The 18,606-nt window shown below is 35.9% G+C and overlaps 1 protein-coding gene across 1 annotated transcript; it reads right to left on the bottom strand.

Moving 5' to 3' along the window:
* Positions 1–854: 854 nt before the first annotated feature.
* LOC114193104 (monocopper oxidase-like protein SKU5) lies at positions 855–15,905 on the bottom strand. Its single transcript, XM_028082803.1, has 9 exons — positions 15,652–15,905; positions 9,902–10,011; positions 9,549–9,819; positions 9,328–9,466; positions 2,700–3,060; positions 2,073–2,438; positions 1,891–1,969; positions 1,518–1,714; positions 855–1,253 (listed from the first exon to the last, which is right to left on the bottom strand). The coding sequence occupies exons 1-9, from the start codon at positions 15,784–15,786 to the stop codon at positions 1,127–1,129; spliced, it is 1,785 nt and encodes a 594-aa protein (XP_027938604.1). The 5' UTR covers positions 15,787–15,905; the 3' UTR covers positions 855–1,126.
* Positions 15,906–18,606: the final 2,701 nt, after the last annotated feature.

Raw genomic sequence — 18,606 nt, 5'->3', positions numbered from 1 at the left:
TTAATTATTTGGTCGAGTTTAGCTAGGTGTGGTACAACATTACATAGTAAAATTCATTCAAAATAAAATAAGATCTTGAATGAATTTATAATTTGTTTAATAAATTAATTACAAATATTGTATATTTTTCTCAGAGAAAGAGTAAAAAAAAAATTAAAACAAAATAAAATAAATATTTGAATATGAAAGAGAAAGAATAGAACATAAAACCCAAAACACATAAATCCAATTCTTATCCTAATTTTGCTCTTTCAATCTTTTCTTTCACATTAATAACCTATTTACTATAGTTCAACAGTTAACTTAGTTAACTTAACATAAATTTAGTTTCTTAAAAGTGAAAATACAGTTCAATTATTATTAGGAATAGTTTAGTATATTTTAATTTAGTATAGTACAATTAACTATAGTTTAGTATAGTTCAGTAAATTATGTCCAACCCTAATCATAACACAGATTTATTTGAATAAGAATAGTTTTTATTGCATGGTAGGATAGGTTAAAGAAATTAAACCCCAATGATTTCATTCCATCGAAATAACCATTTTTTTCTTCCCCAAACAAGTGTTGAACCAAATTATTAGTTTTCTTCAAATTTTGTACTTTTCGTAATCCTTTTCACATTTATTACTCAAATATTTGCAGTATGTAGAATTCATCATGATTATCACACACGACAATGCTCCACACTCATGTATAGATATTTAGAAATTACTCATTAATAAAGTACTCACATTGGTAGTGGAATTCAAACTCAATTTAATAAAAGGAATGAGCATCAAACCATATCCTTTTTATGGATAATAGATTGTTGAGAATTGAAGAAAAAGAGAAGAACACAACAACAACAATAATGAATTTAAGCATCAAGCATTCCTTTAACGACTTTCTCTTACCAAATTAGTTGGGTAGGAAAATCCTTGGGGGAAGGTTACAATCCTCCAAAATTATAAATACAAGGAAAAAAGAACTTCAATGTAGGATTCTAGTTTACAATTATGAATACATCACTGCACCAATTTCTCCATGTTGTACACACAAAAATTCATTTCTGACAAAAAAACCTATAAATCTTTAAATGGCTACTGTCATGTTACAAACAATAACTTTCTTTGTTTTAATTGACTTAAAGTTCAACACCCGACATACCAAATAAACTTTCAAGTAATGCTAGAAATAGCATGAACAACAAAATTAGAGAATTACTGCAAAACGGTGATCCCCTGGAGAACTGGAATTTGTGAGATTGATCCCTGCAGAAGAGAAACAAGCAATAGTGTTACTATAAAAAAAATTAGTATACATCAATGTATCTTGAGAGAAAAACAGGGCGTAATATCAAAATCCAACAAGAGATTTCAAATTTTTATTAATAAGCTATATAACTGAAATATTTATATTTCAATGACATCCTTTTCTTCATTTAAAGCACAAATCTTGGTGAAATTCTGAGAATTTGATTGTCTTAGTTGAAGTATATTGCTATTACAATTTACTTTCTTTAAAGGAACTCTTACCTTTGAAGGGAGGAAAGTAAGCCACAGAAAATTGCATTGTCAGGCAAATTACTTTCATCGGTGTCTTTCTCTGGGTTTACAACGTGCACATAAACTTCTTGGCCCAGATACCAAGAGTTGAGGTTCTCCGCACGAAGGTTCCAAATACCGGCATTGTCAAGAGATACCAAAATGGCTGTCCAAGCACCAGGAAAGACCTGCAGACAGGTTAAAATGAAGTAATTCATGGTTGAATGTGTGAAACAATCTCTATACTTGGTTCCCCTTGTTATATATGAAAATGGTTCATTCCAACATAACTTTCACATAAGTTTTTGAGCAAATGTATGGAGCAAGAGATTGTGGTGTGGCTAAGGAAGTAAGTTAGTAATACCTGTGTAGTGCTGCGAGCCACACCATCCCATTTATTATAAGTGCTCCTGCTATTTTCCGTCCATACTCCAAAATCCATGCTACAGTTCAAATGAGAAATTCACTCCCTCTTATCCTCAATTTTAGTGCGACATAGATAAAAAACCAAAATGATAAATTGAAATTTTAAAGCTAAAATCTTACCCAACAACAAAGAATGCATAGCCATCCAAATGATAGCTCTGGACTGCAGTGTCATTGTTTTGAAATATTATTTCCATAAAACCTCTGTAAGTACCATTAATCAGAGAAGTATCAACTTTTGGGGGTCTGTTCATCAATCTATTTGGAAAATCAATCTTGTACACACCCAAAATTTTAAATTGTTGTGCAAGCTTCAGAGGTGTTGAAGGTGGTAAGTATGATATACCATTAAGGGTAGTTCGCCACTTTCCATTTATAAGCTCTGGAGGTCTATTAAGAATAACATATACATCTGTCACAGTAATATCACCATATTTGAAGGAGCCCTGTGGGTTTGGACGTGCAGCACCAGCAGAAACATTCCACCTAAAAGTACCATAATCGAATGAGAGTTTGAATGTTCAAAATTTTATGATATTAAAATACTCTAGACCTAACCGTAAAATTTAAGGTGTGATCAAAGGGCAGCAAGTATAATATATTAATGTTGTTTTTTCTTTTTTTTTGTATTGTCCCCCTAAACGCCAATGTCAAAAAGACAGTGTAATAACTTAGGGACTATAGTATTCACCTAGTTTTTTATCAAAGCAAAAGTTTCTGCTAGGAGACAAAGTACCAACTAATAACCTTATGGATCTTGCTTGATTTATTGAGAATGAAGGATCATCTTCACCCAAAAGACTAGGAAGGGGGCCTGAAGCAGGTCCCAGAGAATTAGAGTAGTGCAAAATGGCAACTCCAGTAGCTCTAGCCCATGATGAATTAACAAACCGAGGACTGGCAACAATATAGTAATCAGTGCTGGCATTTTGATCCATTGTAACCAAGAATGAATATGACTGACCCACATGAATATCCATGTTGGTGTAGTTTTGCTGAACCGTGTATGATCCTTCAGTCTCCACAAGAAGCAAGTTGTGATTTTGTATCCTAAAATTCAAACTTGTTGAGATACCAACATTGTGAACACGTAGGCGATATGTTTTTCCTGTGTCAAACAGAATGATAAACAGTTGATGATACATGACTACAGAAAAATTTAAGTTCTCACTTGTTTACAAACTACTTTAGATATCTAGATTTAAAATGACTAAAGTATCTGCAAATTCTTGTTTGAGCATGTAAACGTGAGTGATAGAATTAAAAACCATCTATTTTTGGGTGAAAATCTTAAGTGCTGCATAATATGAAGGGACATCTTAAAATTCTTAGAGGTCCTCTTCTAATCATGAAAATTGGTTCCATCCTAAAGAGTCAAGCAGCGTATTTGGGAGCCAAAATTTAAAATCTATAGACCCTTGATAATTGGAGCCCTGTGCAGAAGCTATGTTTGTGCATGTTATTCTACGGCCTGAATAAATGTTATGCCCCAATATAGAAGAACAACATGATCAGAGAAAGATTTGGGAGGATGACAAAAATGATATGGTAGCAAGACATACTCGCAGAATAAAAGAATATACAAAAATCATAATTAGTGTCTAGATGATGAAGGATTAACCCCAACCAAGGATGGAGGCACATGCTTAAGAAGACTAAGCATGTTTAAAAAGGAAGAAGGAAGTTCACTAATCCTTCATCCCTTTCATTTGTGTTTGTTATTTTTTATTCCCTAAGTTGACTTAGTTGAATCAACTTTAGTTGACTTGTTGACCTTTGACTAGGTTTGACTTGTTGACTATAGTTGACTTGACTTAAGCCAACATGCTAATCTATGTTTATTTGCTTTGTAGGTTAATTAGGAGTAAGAAAGCAATGCTAGGTGGCGCATGGTGATTGGGGAGCATAAATGATGTGGAGGAGAGAGTAAAGCAAAGGCATAAAGCATAAAGAAAAATGCATAAAGCAAGTGTACCTATGTACCTTTGGTCTCCTTTGAATTTAGCACACTTTGGCCACTTTTTGGAGACATATGAGACACATTCTTTGTCTCCTTTTGTGCTAGAACGAAATTAGCCTTGCGCACACCATAGTTGGCTCTTTTGTCTCTCATTTTTGAAACCTTATTTGACCTAGTTTCTAGAAGCTAGGATTAGGTTTTTGTAGAGACATCCTTAGGTATCTTTTATTTGCTTAGAAGCCCCTAAACTCTTCTATATAAGGGGTGCTCCTAAACATGTAAAAGGGTTGAATATTTTGAAGTAAAAACACTCTTGTGTCTCAACCATTTGTGAGAGTTTCCTCCCTTGGAAGTGAATACTTTTAAGCCTTATCTTGCATAGCAAGTGGCGGCACACATCCACTCATCTTCAAGGTTGCCATGGCTTCTAGCCTAGCCTTGTAGTGGCGTGCTTCTCACATTCTTTACCATTTCTTTCCTTTCCATTTTATGTTTTCTTCTTCCTTTAATTGTTCTTGGTTTTCTATGGTTTATGTGCTTTCCATTTCCTTTTTGTTTTGAATCAATCCATCATCTTCTTCTCTTGAGCTTTGTGAAAGGAACCTTCACATCTAGATAGCTTGCTATCTTAATGTCCAGTGGGGATTTCACTTAGCTTTCTTAATCAACTCACACCATATTCAATAATCTTAAAAAAGGAACAAGATAATCCTTCATCATTTGGTATCTAGAGCTTTGGTTGTCCTTGAATATGGTGTTTTCATGTTCTAACCTTGTCTTGTGTAGCTATCTTTTAATGGTTCACATAAAAACAATGCTGGCAAAAACTGTTCACGATTTTAAAAGATTAAACTGCACCTGCTCAGTGGTCTAAAAATAACGTTCTTGATGTCTAAAGAAAGCTCTGTTAGTCTAGTTTTTAACAAAAAAAGAACCAATGCATTTGGAGTTTTGTGGAGAGAGTTATGATTGAAATAGTGAGCAAAGGTCAGAACTGCCAAGATCACCGCGAATCAACGTTTTTCAGGTTATGTTGGACAGTTTTGGCTACTGTTTTTGTTACTCTTCTTACTCCTAAATGTTGTTGGATAACATGTCTTTGTGTGCTTAATCATTGACCTTTATTTCCAAAAGTTTAAATGCATGATAGCTACATGTTTGAGTCTTTAAATGTGCCTAACTTTTGCTTGAGTCATATGTCATATGTTAGCTTGAAGTTTTCTTATTCTTGTTTTTCCAAGTATTTGAATCTTGCTTTCACTTTATGTCTTGCTTGATGTATGCTCCATGAAATTGATTTTGGCCTAAAACTTGAGGAAGTAAGTGTCCAAGCCACCTAAAACTCTTTCTCACCATTTTATGAAACTAGTTGTGAAAGAAGAAAAATTTGCACCAATTTTTGCCTAAAAACCGAGAGCAACCTTGCTCCTTGGTGAACTAAAAGTGTGTTTTTCACTAGGTGTTATGCTACTAGTTTTCATACTTGAGAATTGGGTGATATTGGCTAATTAGTTCCATGCTTTAACTTAGTTATGATCTTTCTTGGTGTATGCATGATTTAAGACTTGAAGATGCTTGTTAAGTGCTTTCCATAGAGTCTTTAAAATGTGCTTTTCTTGTTTTAGTCTTGTTAAAAATTTTGTCTCAAACTTTTCTTCTTTAGAGTTTAGCTTTCCTTGTTTTTGTGCTTTTCTTGCTTGTCACTAGGTGTTCTTTGTTTTGTCTTAGTACTTTTCTTTTCTTGAAACTCTTGGATGTTGTTGCCGAATCAGTTGCCTTGCATTTGAAAGGTTTTGAACAAGTTTTTAAAAGTGTTTGCTCCACTCCTTTGGAGGAGCTTTGAGTGTAGCCTTGCCTTATTACTTTGGGAGAGTGATCTAAACACTTGGGTTACATTTTGGGTTGGAATTGGTCTCGGTTTTCATGTTGTCTAACTCCTAATTCATTTATTTTGTCTTGGCTTTGAGTGTTTTGTTGTAGGAATCATGGCAAGTTCATCAAATGCACTTACTCTAAACAAAAACAATACATTGATGAGATTACTTCGGGATTTGGAGTTCTCTAGGAAGGAGTCCTTTGAACAATTGAGAAAAGAAAAGGAGCAAAGTGACCTAAGAATCCAAGAGCACATTCAAAGGCTTGAAGCTAAAGAGCAAGAAAGAGAGGCTAGGAAAAGAGGGCATTCTAGGCGCAACCCATCACAAGAGAAGCAAACTCCAAAGATTCCTAAGTTCTATGGTGGAAGTGATCCAAAAATCTTGATTGGGAAGCTAAAGTTGATCAAATTTTCAATGAAAATCATGTAAAGGATCAAGCACAAGTTGATCTAGTAGTTTTAGGATTTTTGGAGTATGTCAATACTTGGTGGCATAAAGTTTGTAAGAATTATGACCAAGGGCCACCCGCGGCTTCTTGTATGGACATTAAAACTCTTATGCGCGCTAGATTTGTTCCTCCATCCTATAGGAAGGAACTTCCTTTGAAGCTCCAAAGGCTTCACCAAGGTTCTATGAGTGTGAGTGAGTACTTTAAAGAATTAGAGTCTCAAATGCGTAGGGTTGAAATAAAAGAAACTAATAAAGAGAAAATAAAAAGATTTGTGAGTGGTCTTAGGAGAGACATAAAAGACCAAGTAGAGTTGTATGAGTACTCCACTCTTGAAAATGTTTTCACACTTGTCCTTGGGATTGAAATTCAATTGAAAAGAAAAAGAAGGGCAAAAAAGAGTTACTCACCCAACCACTACTCTAGTCACTCACGGAAGGGAAATGATAAAAAGAAACATGATAAGTTCTCTTCTAACTCTCATAAAGAACCACCAAGTAAAAGTAAGTCTCCAAGTGATCACATTCACCATTCCACTTCTTCAAGATCAAGTTCCATTAAATGTTTTAAATGTTTGGGTTATAATCACATTGCTTTAAATTGTCCAACCAAGAGGACCATGATCTTAAAGAAGAGTAATGATGTTGAAAGTGAACACTCATCTCCCCATTCTCTTTCAAAAGAATCTTCTTCCTCTAGTAAAACTAAAATTTTGAGAAAGACCCTGTTATTAAGGTGCATGATAGGTCAAGATCAAAGTGAGCTTGAGCCAACTCAAAGAGAAAACATTTTTCAATCTAGATGCAAAATTAACAAATGGGTTTGCTCTCTAATTATTGATGGAGGAAGTAGTACCAATGTAGCTAGCACAAGGTTGGTGGAAAAGCTTAGCTTAGAGACCATTCCTCATGCTAAGCCCTACAAGCTTGCTTGAATAAGTAAAGAGGGAGAAATAGATGTCAATAAACAAGTCCTAATTAACTTTTCTATAGGAAGCTACAAAGATGAGGTGCTATGTGATGTTGTTCCCATGGAAGTCACACATATCTTACTAGGTAGGTCATGGCAATTTGATAAACAAACTTTACATGATGGTCATACCAACTAATACATTTTCTTCAAAAATGGGAAAAAGACAACTTTACTACCTCTATCACCTCAAGAAGTTAATAAGGATAGAAATATAATAAGAAATGATAAAAAAGAAAAAGAAAAGGAGCAAGCTTTCACCAAGGTGTTACTTGCCTACAAAAAATTCTTCCAAAGCAAGATGTGCATCACTCGTCCTTCTCTTCCCAAGCCAAAAAGGAAGGCCCAAAGCATAAGCAAGAGAGGAAGAATAGTCTAGAAAATAAAGATGGCCTAACCAAAGCTAGGGGTCATACCCTTAGAAAGGATGGAATAAAAGCTCTTAAAAGGGAGACGCAAATCCTCCCCCAAATCAAGTCAAGTTCCATCCACAAAGGCTTAAAGAATTTGTGGTCAAATTCTCTCCAAGAAGGGGAGGATGATGAAGGATTAACCCCAACCAAGGATGGAGGCACATGCTTAAGAAGACTAAGCATGTTTAGAAAGGAAGTTCACTAATCCATTATCCCTTTCATTTGTGGTTGTTATTTTTTATTCCCTAAGTTGACTTAGTTGAATCAACTTTAGTTGACTTGTTGACCTTTGACTAGGTTTGACTTGTTGACTATAGTTGACTTGACTTAAGCCAACATACTAATCTATGTTTATTTGCTTTGTAAGTTAATTAGGAGTAAGAAAGCAATGCTAGGTGGCGCATGGTGATTGAGGAGCATAAATGATGTGGAGGAGAGAGTAAAGCAAATGCATAAAGCATAAAGAAAAATGCATAAAGCAAGTGTACCTATGTACCTTTGGTCTCCTTTGAATTTAACACACTTTGGCCACTTTTTGGAGACATATGAGACACATTCTTTGTCTCCTTTTGTGCTAGAACGAAATTAGCCTTGCACACACCATAGTTGACTCTTTTGTCTCTCATTTTTGAAACCTTATTTGACCTAGTTTCTAGAAGCTAGGATTAGGTTTTTGTAGAGACATTCTTAGGTATCTTTTATTTGCTTAGAGGCCCCTAAACTCTTCTATATAAGGGGTGCTCCTAAACATGTAAAAGGGTTGAACATTTTGAAGTAAAAACACTCTTGTGTCTCAACCATTTGTGAGAGTTTCCTCCCTTGGGAGTGAATACTTTTAAGCCTTATCTTGCATAGCAAGTGGCGGCACACATCCACTCATCTTCAAGGTTGCCATGGCTTCTACCCTAGCCTTGTAGTGGCGTGCTTCTCACATTTTTTACCATTTCTTTCCTTTCCATTTTATGTTTTCTTCTTCCTTTAATTGTTCTTGGTTTTCTATGGTTTATGTGCTTTCCATTTCCTTTTTGTTTTGAATCAATCTATCATCTTCTTCTCTTGAGCATTGTGAAAGGAACCTGCACATCTAGATAGCTTGCTATCTTAATATCCAGTGGGGATTTCACTTAGCTTTCTTAATCAACTCACACCATATTCAATTATTTTAAAAAGGAACAAGAGAATCCTTCATCACTGGATCACATGATCATGAAACATAAATGCATACACTTATGATATAAAAGACTTTGCCTTGTCACAGATGACAATTAGCTCAAGTCAAGCAGACAAGAGTTTGGTCTGCGTATTTCAGGACAACATAGAAGGACTGGATAATAAGATACCTCAAATTTCAATAACTCGGCAAAAAACTATTATTTATTCTATATTTCTATATTTCAAAAGCAAACTAACCCAGATTGGTAAAAAAACGAAAGTTAACACGATGTCCCAGCTTGACTTTGTCATCTTGTATAAGATACAATTTGTCTATTTCAAATCCAAACTGTTTTGCGACTATCTGCAATAGGCATGGCTTTATTATATTAAATTATAATTTCAGACATAAAACTTCGTGTGGACTCCTCTGGAAAATAAAAGTTCTAAGGAGAAGGAAGATTGTTGCCAACTTGCCATGTATGTTACTGTCACATGCCTCTCCCATGCTTATAAACTAAGTGAAAAAAAAAAAATCCATTGCCTATGTTCTTACCTGGTTCCACATTTATTATTTGGTAAGAAATGCCATTTTGGACAAGATTGTCATCATAGCGATAAGGACCTAGTCCATTAATAAGCACTCCGTCAGGAACTCCAAGGTCAACCCCATTTTCAACATCTTTCCTGAGATCCTGTTTCACCATGTGAAATGCTCAAAGCTCTATGAAGAAAAAGAAAAAAATTACCAAAGTCAGTCAGGGAAAGCAAAAGGACCTTATGACTCTTGGTGTACCAGTCACTCAAAAATAGGGTAATATCTCCATCTGGCCATCCAAAGGGAACAGGAATAACTGGTCGATTGTTTATGATGACACCTCCATATCCTCCTGCAGCTTTCTGGAAGTTTAAGGAAGGGAAGTAGAAAAAGCTCCCTATCTGATCTTTAACTTGAAACTCATACGTCCAATTCCACCCTGCTGGAATTGGACAATTAGTTCCCGAAACTCCATCCTGCCAAGAATTTTTCCGATGTTGTATGCCATTCCTGCATTTAACTACGCAACATAATCATTACCATCATTATTACTAGTTACATCATCATTCTGGACAAAACCCAATTATGTTACCATGTTAGAAGTAATGGTTCATCAAGATTGTTCTTGACATTGACAACTACATTCCAGTTTGTGGTGATATTCAGAGTTGGTCCTGGAAATTGTCCATTGATCCCAATAACCTGAAATAGAAATTTGTTACAAAAGAGGGTTCATGAAAAACAGCATTAGTCATAGGTGAGTATGAAACAAACAAGTAAATTCAAAAAGCTACAGAGTATATTACAAATACAGAAACAAACCACATGTTTTTACATGCACTAGTCTAATAAAAACGAATGAATTAAATTTTATGCACTTATACAACACATAAGAAATCTCGAGTACAGTGTTAAATGGTCAAACGTATATTGAAAGTGAATAGGTTTCTCCAAAGACTTTGGAGGGTTGTCTTTACAATCCATTTGGGATCTGGTGGAAAAAAGAGAGCAAGAAACTAGGGATAAGTCAAAATGGCTTCTTTGTTAGTTTGTAAGATATCTAAATTATTAAAAGGTTTTAGGATACATTCTCAGTAGTCTAATTAATTTAGGGGGTGATTGATAACCTAACGTTGTTGTACTAATTCATATCATGTCCTTGTAAGTTCTTTCTAGTGATGCCAAAGTATTTATGTCCCTTTTTTAAGAGAGGAAGGGGATCTTCCTTTTGTTTTACACTCAACTGAATTGAATGATGGTATCATGGTATGGTTATAATTAGTTTAGGGACATTATGAAGGCATTTGAAACCATGAAAACTTGGAAAGTGCATAACTATTAGAAAAAGATTAAAGAAATTAAATATGGGCGTGGTGGTGGGGGGGGGATACGGTGTAAGAAAAGTGAAGGTTTGTACATGTTTGTATGGATCATTGTCATTAAGAAAATAGATTAAAAACATCATGGTATGTGTTTTAGAAACTTTGAATTTTCAAACCACTAGGGTTGGCCTAGTGGTGGAGTTTGGGCGGTTAGCATGACGTCTTGGTCCAGATCTCATATATACTGCACAAGAACAAAAACTAGAATCCTCATTGGAGCTGAATTAGATCAGGTAGAGACCGAAAACCAAAGATGTAAGTCCTATCGCTAGTATACCTATAGATCAAGTCATATAGGCCTTCTCACATTGAGCCATGATAGAACTATGACCACAAAAATAAATCAAAACAGCACAGCAAATGATAGTGTATGAAAACTGTATTATTGAATGTGTGAAAATGAGCAAAACGGTGGTATGACAATATAGAATATCTCTAGAGTCTATGACTCCTCCAGAGAGATCACTCTCCTTACCCTATTTCATAACAAACTTCCGTATCCTCCCTCTCTCTTTCCTCCCTTCTCAAATACTTCTCTTCTTTTGCCACGTCATTACCCTCCTAACTAATTAATATTCCCTGGGCCTGTTTTCTTCCTCCTAGAGTAAACCTTCCATATCTTGGGCCTTCCACTAACATGGCCTTCTTCATCATCTTTCTCATGTTGTATCAGCCCTTCCTCAAGTGTTCTATCATTATTCCCTCCTCCAAATATTGTCATACCATCGTTTTGCTCATTTTCACACATTCAATAATACAGTTTTCATACACTATCATTTGCTGTGCTGTTTTGATTTATTTTTGTGGTCATAGTTCTATCACTGGTCCGACCTGCCAGATACCTGCTAGGAGAGTTAGCGGAGTTACCCTTCTTCCATGCCACCGAAGATGTCAGATAGAGTGGAAGCATTGGAGGAGCGTTTGACGGCAATGGAGGCTTCAATGCGACAATCGTTGGTGGAGTTTCGTCAATCTATGTTGGAGGAATTTGCTAGATTGCATACTGCAAGAAGTGAAGAGCGAGTTTCATCGTCTCCAGAAATGGAAGCGTCACCGGAGGAAAGAATGACAGCGAAGAAGGTAGAACTGCCTTTATTCGACGGAACTGACCCGGTGGGATGGATTACGCGCGCAGAGACTTATTTCGAGGTTCAGGGGTCGAAGGAGGAAATGAAGGTGCGATTGGCTAAGTTAAGCATGGAGGGGGCCACTATCCATTGGTTCAATCTTCTCCGCGACTCTGGTGAGGGGTTGACTTGGACGAAGTTAAAACGGGAGCTGATTGGGAGATACGGAGGTGGTTGAAGTGACAATCCCTATGAGGAACTTAAGGACTTGAATCAAACAGGAAGCATAGAGGAATACCTGTCGGAGTTTGAATTCATTTCGTCCCAGGTATCACGATTGTCGGAAGAACAATATTTAGGATATTTCATCGGTGGTCTTCGACCGGAGATTCGAAGACGTGTTCGCACTTTCAATCCTATCAACCGCTTAGAGGCTATGCGAATCGCGAGGAACGTAGAAATTGAGTTATATGGGGAACAAAGTGGTAGAGGAGTCGGAGGACGCATGGGAAGAGGAAATCAAGGATGGGTTTCGAATAACCCAGATAGAACTGGTATCGGGTCGGGTTACAGCCCAAATAAGATGGGTATAGGAGTGGGTCCAAGTGTTAGAGCCCAATCAAAAGGGTTCTCTAACGAAAGTGTGGCCCAAGGAGGGGCGAGAGCTGCTGCATCACCCATACAACGTGCTGATAGCGATCGATCTTCTCCATCAGAACGAAATAGGGGTACTAAACATCTCCCTTATTCTGAATTAATGAATCGTAAGGCACAAGGGCTCTGTTTCAGATGTGGTGAAAAATATCATCCATTACACAATTGTGCAGAACGACAGTTGAGGCTGCTTGTGTTGGGTGATGATGAAACCGTGAATGAGGAAGGAGAGATTATCGCTAGTAAGGAGATGGAGCAAAAGGAAGAGTCCACATTGGATTGCGGAGCTATGGGAATGTTTGGAGGAGTGGAGATAGGTGGAAATGAAAGGATTATTCCTTCGACCCTACGCTTGGAAGCATCTATTAATGGAGTTTTTGTGGTGGTTTTGGTTGACAGTGGGGCGAGCCACAACTTTATATCTCCTCATGTAGTGGCAGCTTTGGGATTGGAAATGGAGAATGAAAAGCCTATTGGAGTGCAGTTGGGTGATGGCCATAAGATACCCACTTTGGGTAGATGCAAGCCTGTGAAAATCCAATTTGGCAATTTTCATACTGTTGTAATACTGCATGTGTTGGAATTAGGAGGGCTGGATATGATATTGGGAGTAGCCTGGTTACAAGAATTTGGTAAGGTGACTTTCGATTGGAAAAACAGAGTTATCAGTTTTAACTGGTTGGGATACCTAGTGGAATTACAGGGGCAGAAAACAGAAAGGAGATGTCAAACAGAAATGGTGGCTTCTTTGCAAAGCTTAATGGCCCAAAGAACACAGAAAAATTATCTAGGTATTGACAGGGGCTTGTCTATTATACAATTGAATGAAGTGCAGCAAGTGTTGTCCACTTTTCAAGAAATTTTCAAGGAACCGAAAGGACTACCTCCAGCTAGAAAGATTTCTCATGGTATTGAACTGTATAAGGAGGTCGGACATGTGAGTGTGCGACCTTACAGATATCCGTATCATCACAAAGAAGAGATAGAAAAACAGGTGAGTGAATTGTTACATCAAGGAACTATTAGGCATAGCACAAGTGCTTTCTCAAGCCCAGTCATTCTGGTTAAGAAGAAGGATGCTTCATGGAGGATGTGTGTGGATTATAGAGAACTGAACAAGGTAACAGTGCCAGATAAATACCCGATTCCTTGGTGGAAGAGCTATTGGATGAGTTGCATGGAGTTGCTTACTTTTCAAAACTAGACTTGAAGTCCGGGTATCACCAAATTAGAATGAGAGAGGAAGATGTGCACAAGACAGCTTTTCGCACTCATGAAGGCCATTACGAGTACTTGGTAATGCCCTTCGGGTTAACTAATGCCCCAGCCACTTTTCAATCAATAATGAATCAAGTTTTCAAGCCCTATCTAAGGAAGTTTGTCTTAGTATTCTTTGACGATATTTTAGTGTATAGTCGAAGGTGGCAAGACCACTTAGAGAATTTATCTCTAGTGTTGCAACTATTACAGCAACAAGCTTTTGTGGTGAATCAAAAGAAGTGTGTGTTTGGCAGTAGACAAGTGGTATATTTAGGCCATGTTATCTCAGAACAGGGAGTGGCAGTTGACCCTAGAGTAAACCTTCCATATCTTGGGCCTTCCACTAACATGGCCTTCTTCATCATCTTTCTCATGTTGTATCAGCCCCTCCTCAAGTGTTCTATCAAGCCACCTCCCATTATGAAAAGGAAAAATATATTTGGACTCCCCATATGTTATTCAACAGCAAGTGCGACAGAGATAAAATAATAGGTGATAGGAAAAGAGAGAAAGAGTGAGAAATTAGAGGTTATGATGGACGGTTTAAAATAATAGGATATCCAAAAATCATTGCCCCTGTAGAATGTCAAAGTATAAGGGATTTGGCTAGTCAGGTATTCACTTTAACTCACATCTCTTTGCTCATAAAGAAGCCTAACTAGAGTGTCAAAGTGTCCTTTATTGCTCTACTGCAGCACTAAGACCTGCTAGTGTTTGGTCCTTAACTCTAGGACTGAACAGGAGAGTAGGAGTCTATTGCATACAACGCTAGTTTGTATCCAAATAGGTACTATGACAACATATGATGATTACTTCACTGTTTTGGTTGATGGTAGGATTGCAGAAGGGCATTGTCAGTTAGGCTCTACTTTGGTTTTCAGCTCAGCATTATTTATCATTTGAACTGGAAGGTTCCTCATCCCCAACCTCCTCCTATCCTAAAATACCATAAAACGACATTTACAAGGACACACTGAATGAAAATCGAATCAGCCCCAAAAAGGAAACCCAAAAGTACTAAAATATGTTGGAGCTTCTTAAGAACACTATAGAAGGTGATACTCCGACTAACTTTAATTGTTGATATTGCGTTTGGTTTTTGAAAAGAGAAATAGAAGGAATGGAAAATGGAAAGAAACAAGTTGATAAAAAGAGAAATAAGTAAAAGAAAAAATTGAATGTTGAGTGGTTTGATAGAGTACAAATGGGTGAGAAATAGAGACACAATTTGAAAGTTCTATAATTTGATAGAAAATAAGAAAAGATAGAAAGGTGAATATATATATATATATATATATATATATATATATATATATATGTAAGAAATAATATAGTGGTCCCCCAAATTATTTCTTTTCCCCTTTCCCTTTATCAAACGCCCAAAATTCTTCCCCCTCCCTCTCCATCCTTCCCCTCCACTCCACCAAAGACACCCTTACTGAACATTTTAAGGGCAAAAAAAGGTCAAAATCGGATCCCATCTAAACTATTCACCAGAAATACCAATATGCAAGAAAGAAGGTTAAATTCATCTGTTGTTAATCACAAAATGCCAAATATTTAACATACCAAAAATTGACATTGATAGTATACTCTCCTCTTGTCCATTTGAGTTATAATAATTAGCACTTAATTCAGAATTAACTATCAAGTAAATACTATCAGAATGGTATATCAACCGACATTTAATTTACCACAAAATTCAGGCATAAGTAAAAAACATTTCTAGCTGAAAACAGAATTACCACCACATATTAGGATACATTTGACCATTCCCTCATGAATCCAGTCACAAACAGAACTTCAGATCACAACACAAGCCTTAATCCAGAAGCACATGGAGTTTGGCAACTTGTAAACCAAGAATATTTCAAGTTTTTCAAAAACTCTTGACCTCAACAGCATCCAACATTGGCATGACTATGAAAAAGAAAAACAAAGCCACACTATAGAATTACCAGAGAAAAGGAATAACAAACCTTCTGTTTAACTCCAAGAGGGGAGGCTGAGGTGTAGGAAACCGTCCAATCGTAGAAAACATAAGGGTCACCTGCAAAAGTAACATCTAAGAAGCATAGAAGCGTTGTGAAGAACCAAGAAGATAATGATGGCATCGTATTTCTCAGTGAATCTCTCTGTCTCTCTCTCTCTTCTCAAGTTCTGTGCGCTGGGAGAGAGAAACTGTGAAGTGAGTGAGTGAAGTTACCAATTCTGTGCATCACATGCCAAAGAGGTCACTTTCTGACTTTTGCGTCCTCTCGTGGGTCCCTCTATGTTTTGCTTTTTCTAGACTTAACGGCCTTTTTTTGCCATCTTTCTGTCAATTTATTTTGATCCTTTGTCTTTTTACTATCTTACTAGCTAAGTAATTATATTATATTTCTCACCGGATAAACGTGTCTTCTTTTTCTAACATAACCATAGATGTTTGCACAGTTATATTTTTAGGAGATGCAGACGTTACATTGTAGGAGTTAGATGAGCAAAATAGAGTGTCTGGTTTTGTCAACATGGAACTCATTTTTATTGACTATAAACCCTAAAATAACAACACTATCTAAACAAAAATTATATTTGTCTATGTTGACATACAATTGATTGGTCCTAAGAGAAAGAACTATCCTAAGGTGATCTATATGACCACTAAGACTAATACTATAAACCGGTGGTGGATCTTGACTAAAATTGTTGAGAGAGCCAAAATAATACATCCAAAATTTATATATTTTATTATTGTCACTAACACAATAAAAATGAATACATAACTTAGTATAACGATAATCTAATAAAAATGAATCTATTCTTTTATTCTTCATCAATATACCTATTTTAAAAAAATAATACTAAAAAATGATTTATCATAATCTAATAAAAAATTGAGAAACATAAATACAAAAGAAAATTCGATGATAATCAAACCACACTTAAAATTCAATTATAAAAAACACACAATACATTCATCTTTTCTTCTATGTTCATAAAATAAAAAATTAATATAAAAGAGGCTCATTAAATAGATTATTAAACTAATATTTCACTATCAAGTGAGACAAAAGAGAATTACCTTCTTCTTTATTTCTTCGAGGACGGAAGAGAACATTTGAGAGATGAGAGCAAAAATAATTGATTTTTCTCTCTTCAGAAACAAAAGAAAATAGATAAGAATGAAAGATGAGAACAATTTGTAAGAAACTCAAGGCATAAACATATAAAAGAGGCTCATTAAATAAATTATTGAACTAATATTTCACTATCAAAGACGAAAGAATTACTTTCTTTTTTTCTCCCTCGAGGATGGAAGAGAATAAAGGAGAAATAAGAGAAAATATAATAGATCTTTTTCTTTTCAGAAACAAAAAGAAAAATAGATGAGAATGAAAAGTGAGAACAATTTATGAAAAACACAACTTATAATGAAAACAAATAATATAAAATATCTTGAAAAATCTTTTTAATCTTTATTCTTTATTATATTTGATTTTATATTTTATTATTTATTAGTATTATTTATTATGTTTATAAAAGAAATAAAATATTTGATTTAATATTTATAACAAAATAAAATAAAAATACCTAATATCTATAATAAAAAAATAAAAATACCTATTGTAAAAAAAATTTCAAAATTTAGGGGGGGTAAGGCCCCTCCTTGCCACCATAATAATCCGCCATTGCTATAAACCAAAATATCATCAAAATAAACAACAACAAATCTACCTATACAATCACGCAAGACATGATTCATTAAGCGTATGAATGTACTTGGAGCATTGGTTAAGCCAAAAGGCATGACTAACCATTCATAAAGAATAAATTTGGTTTTGAAGGCGGTTTTCCATTCATCTCCTTTTTGAATTCGGATTTGATGGTAACCACTCTTGAGTCTATTTTGGAAAAAATTTGGGTTCCATGTAATTCATTTCGAATATCATCAAGTCTTGGGATTGGGTGCCTATACTTGATGGTTATGTTGTTGATGGCCCTACAATCACAACACATGCATCATTTACGATCTTTTTTGGGCACAAACAACACAGACACAACACAAGGACTCAAGCTCTTTTGTACCCACCCTTTTTCTAGAAGCTCATTCACTTGGGATTCCATCTCCTTTGTTTCAATTGGGTTTGTCCTATAGGCAAGTCTATTAGGAAGACTAGCCCTTGGGACAAAATCAATTTGATGCTCAATCCCTCTAAAAGGAGGAAGTCCATGAGGACCATCTTTTGGAAAAAGATCTTAAAATTCTTGAAGGAGAGCAATAATAGGAGGAAGAAGATTCTTAAGTGAAGAGCTAGAGAGAAAAGTGAGTATAGCTTGACACAAAAGAAGGTAGGAAGGTTGTTCCTCATGAAAAGTATGGAAAAAATATTTTTGAGTGAGAAACACTTCATGAGAAATGACCTTAGGATTAGAGACATTGAACTCTCCTACCTTAGTCTTTGAAACCTCTTTAGAGTTCTTAGAACTCTCTTCCTCTATCCTAGCTCTCATTTGAGATTGATCACTAGCAACTTGGCTAGGAGTTAGAAGGTGAAGGACAAAAGTCTTAGAATGATGAAGGAGGGAGATCTCATTGGTATGGCCATTGTGGATGGTTTTGCGATCAAATTGCCACGGCCTTCCCAAGAGAATATGGCAAGCTTCCATTGGTATCACATCACACAAAACTTTGTCTTTAAATTTGCCAATGGAAAACTTGATTTCAACTTGATGCCGAACCTTGAAATCCCCATCTTCATTAAGCCAATGAAGTTTGTAAGGTTTGGGATGGGATATTAATGCTAGGTTCAACTTGTCAACCAACCTAGTGCTACAACAATTGTAGCACGACCCACTATCAATGATAAGAGAACAAGTGTTATTTAAAACATCACACCTTGGGTGGAAAATGTTTTCTCTTTGATCATTAAGAGGAAGGCTAGGTTGATTGT

This window comes from Vigna unguiculata, chromosome 8, assembly GCF_004118075.2.
Source record: "Vigna unguiculata cultivar IT97K-499-35 chromosome 8, ASM411807v1, whole genome shotgun sequence".
Classification (NCBI taxonomy): Eukaryota; Viridiplantae; Streptophyta; class Magnoliopsida; order Fabales; family Fabaceae; genus Vigna; species Vigna unguiculata.
Note: the sequence above shows the minus strand (reverse complement) of the source record. Positions and strands in the feature narration are given on the sequence as shown.

Excerpts from the sequence above, each read along its gene's own strand:
- LOC114193104 (XM_028082803.1), bottom strand. The coding sequence starts at position 15,786 with ATGCCATCATTATCTTCTTGGTTCTTCACAACGCTTCTATGCTTCTTA. Across the intron at positions 10,012-15,651 it reads CTCTTGGAGTTAAACAGAAG|GTTATTGGGATCAATGGACA; the intron begins GTTTGTTATTCC and ends TTTCTATTTCAG. Across the intron at positions 1,970-2,072 it reads TATGCATTCTTTGTTGTTGG|CATGGATTTTGGAGTATGGA; the intron begins GTAAGATTTTAG and ends TTTGAACTGTAG.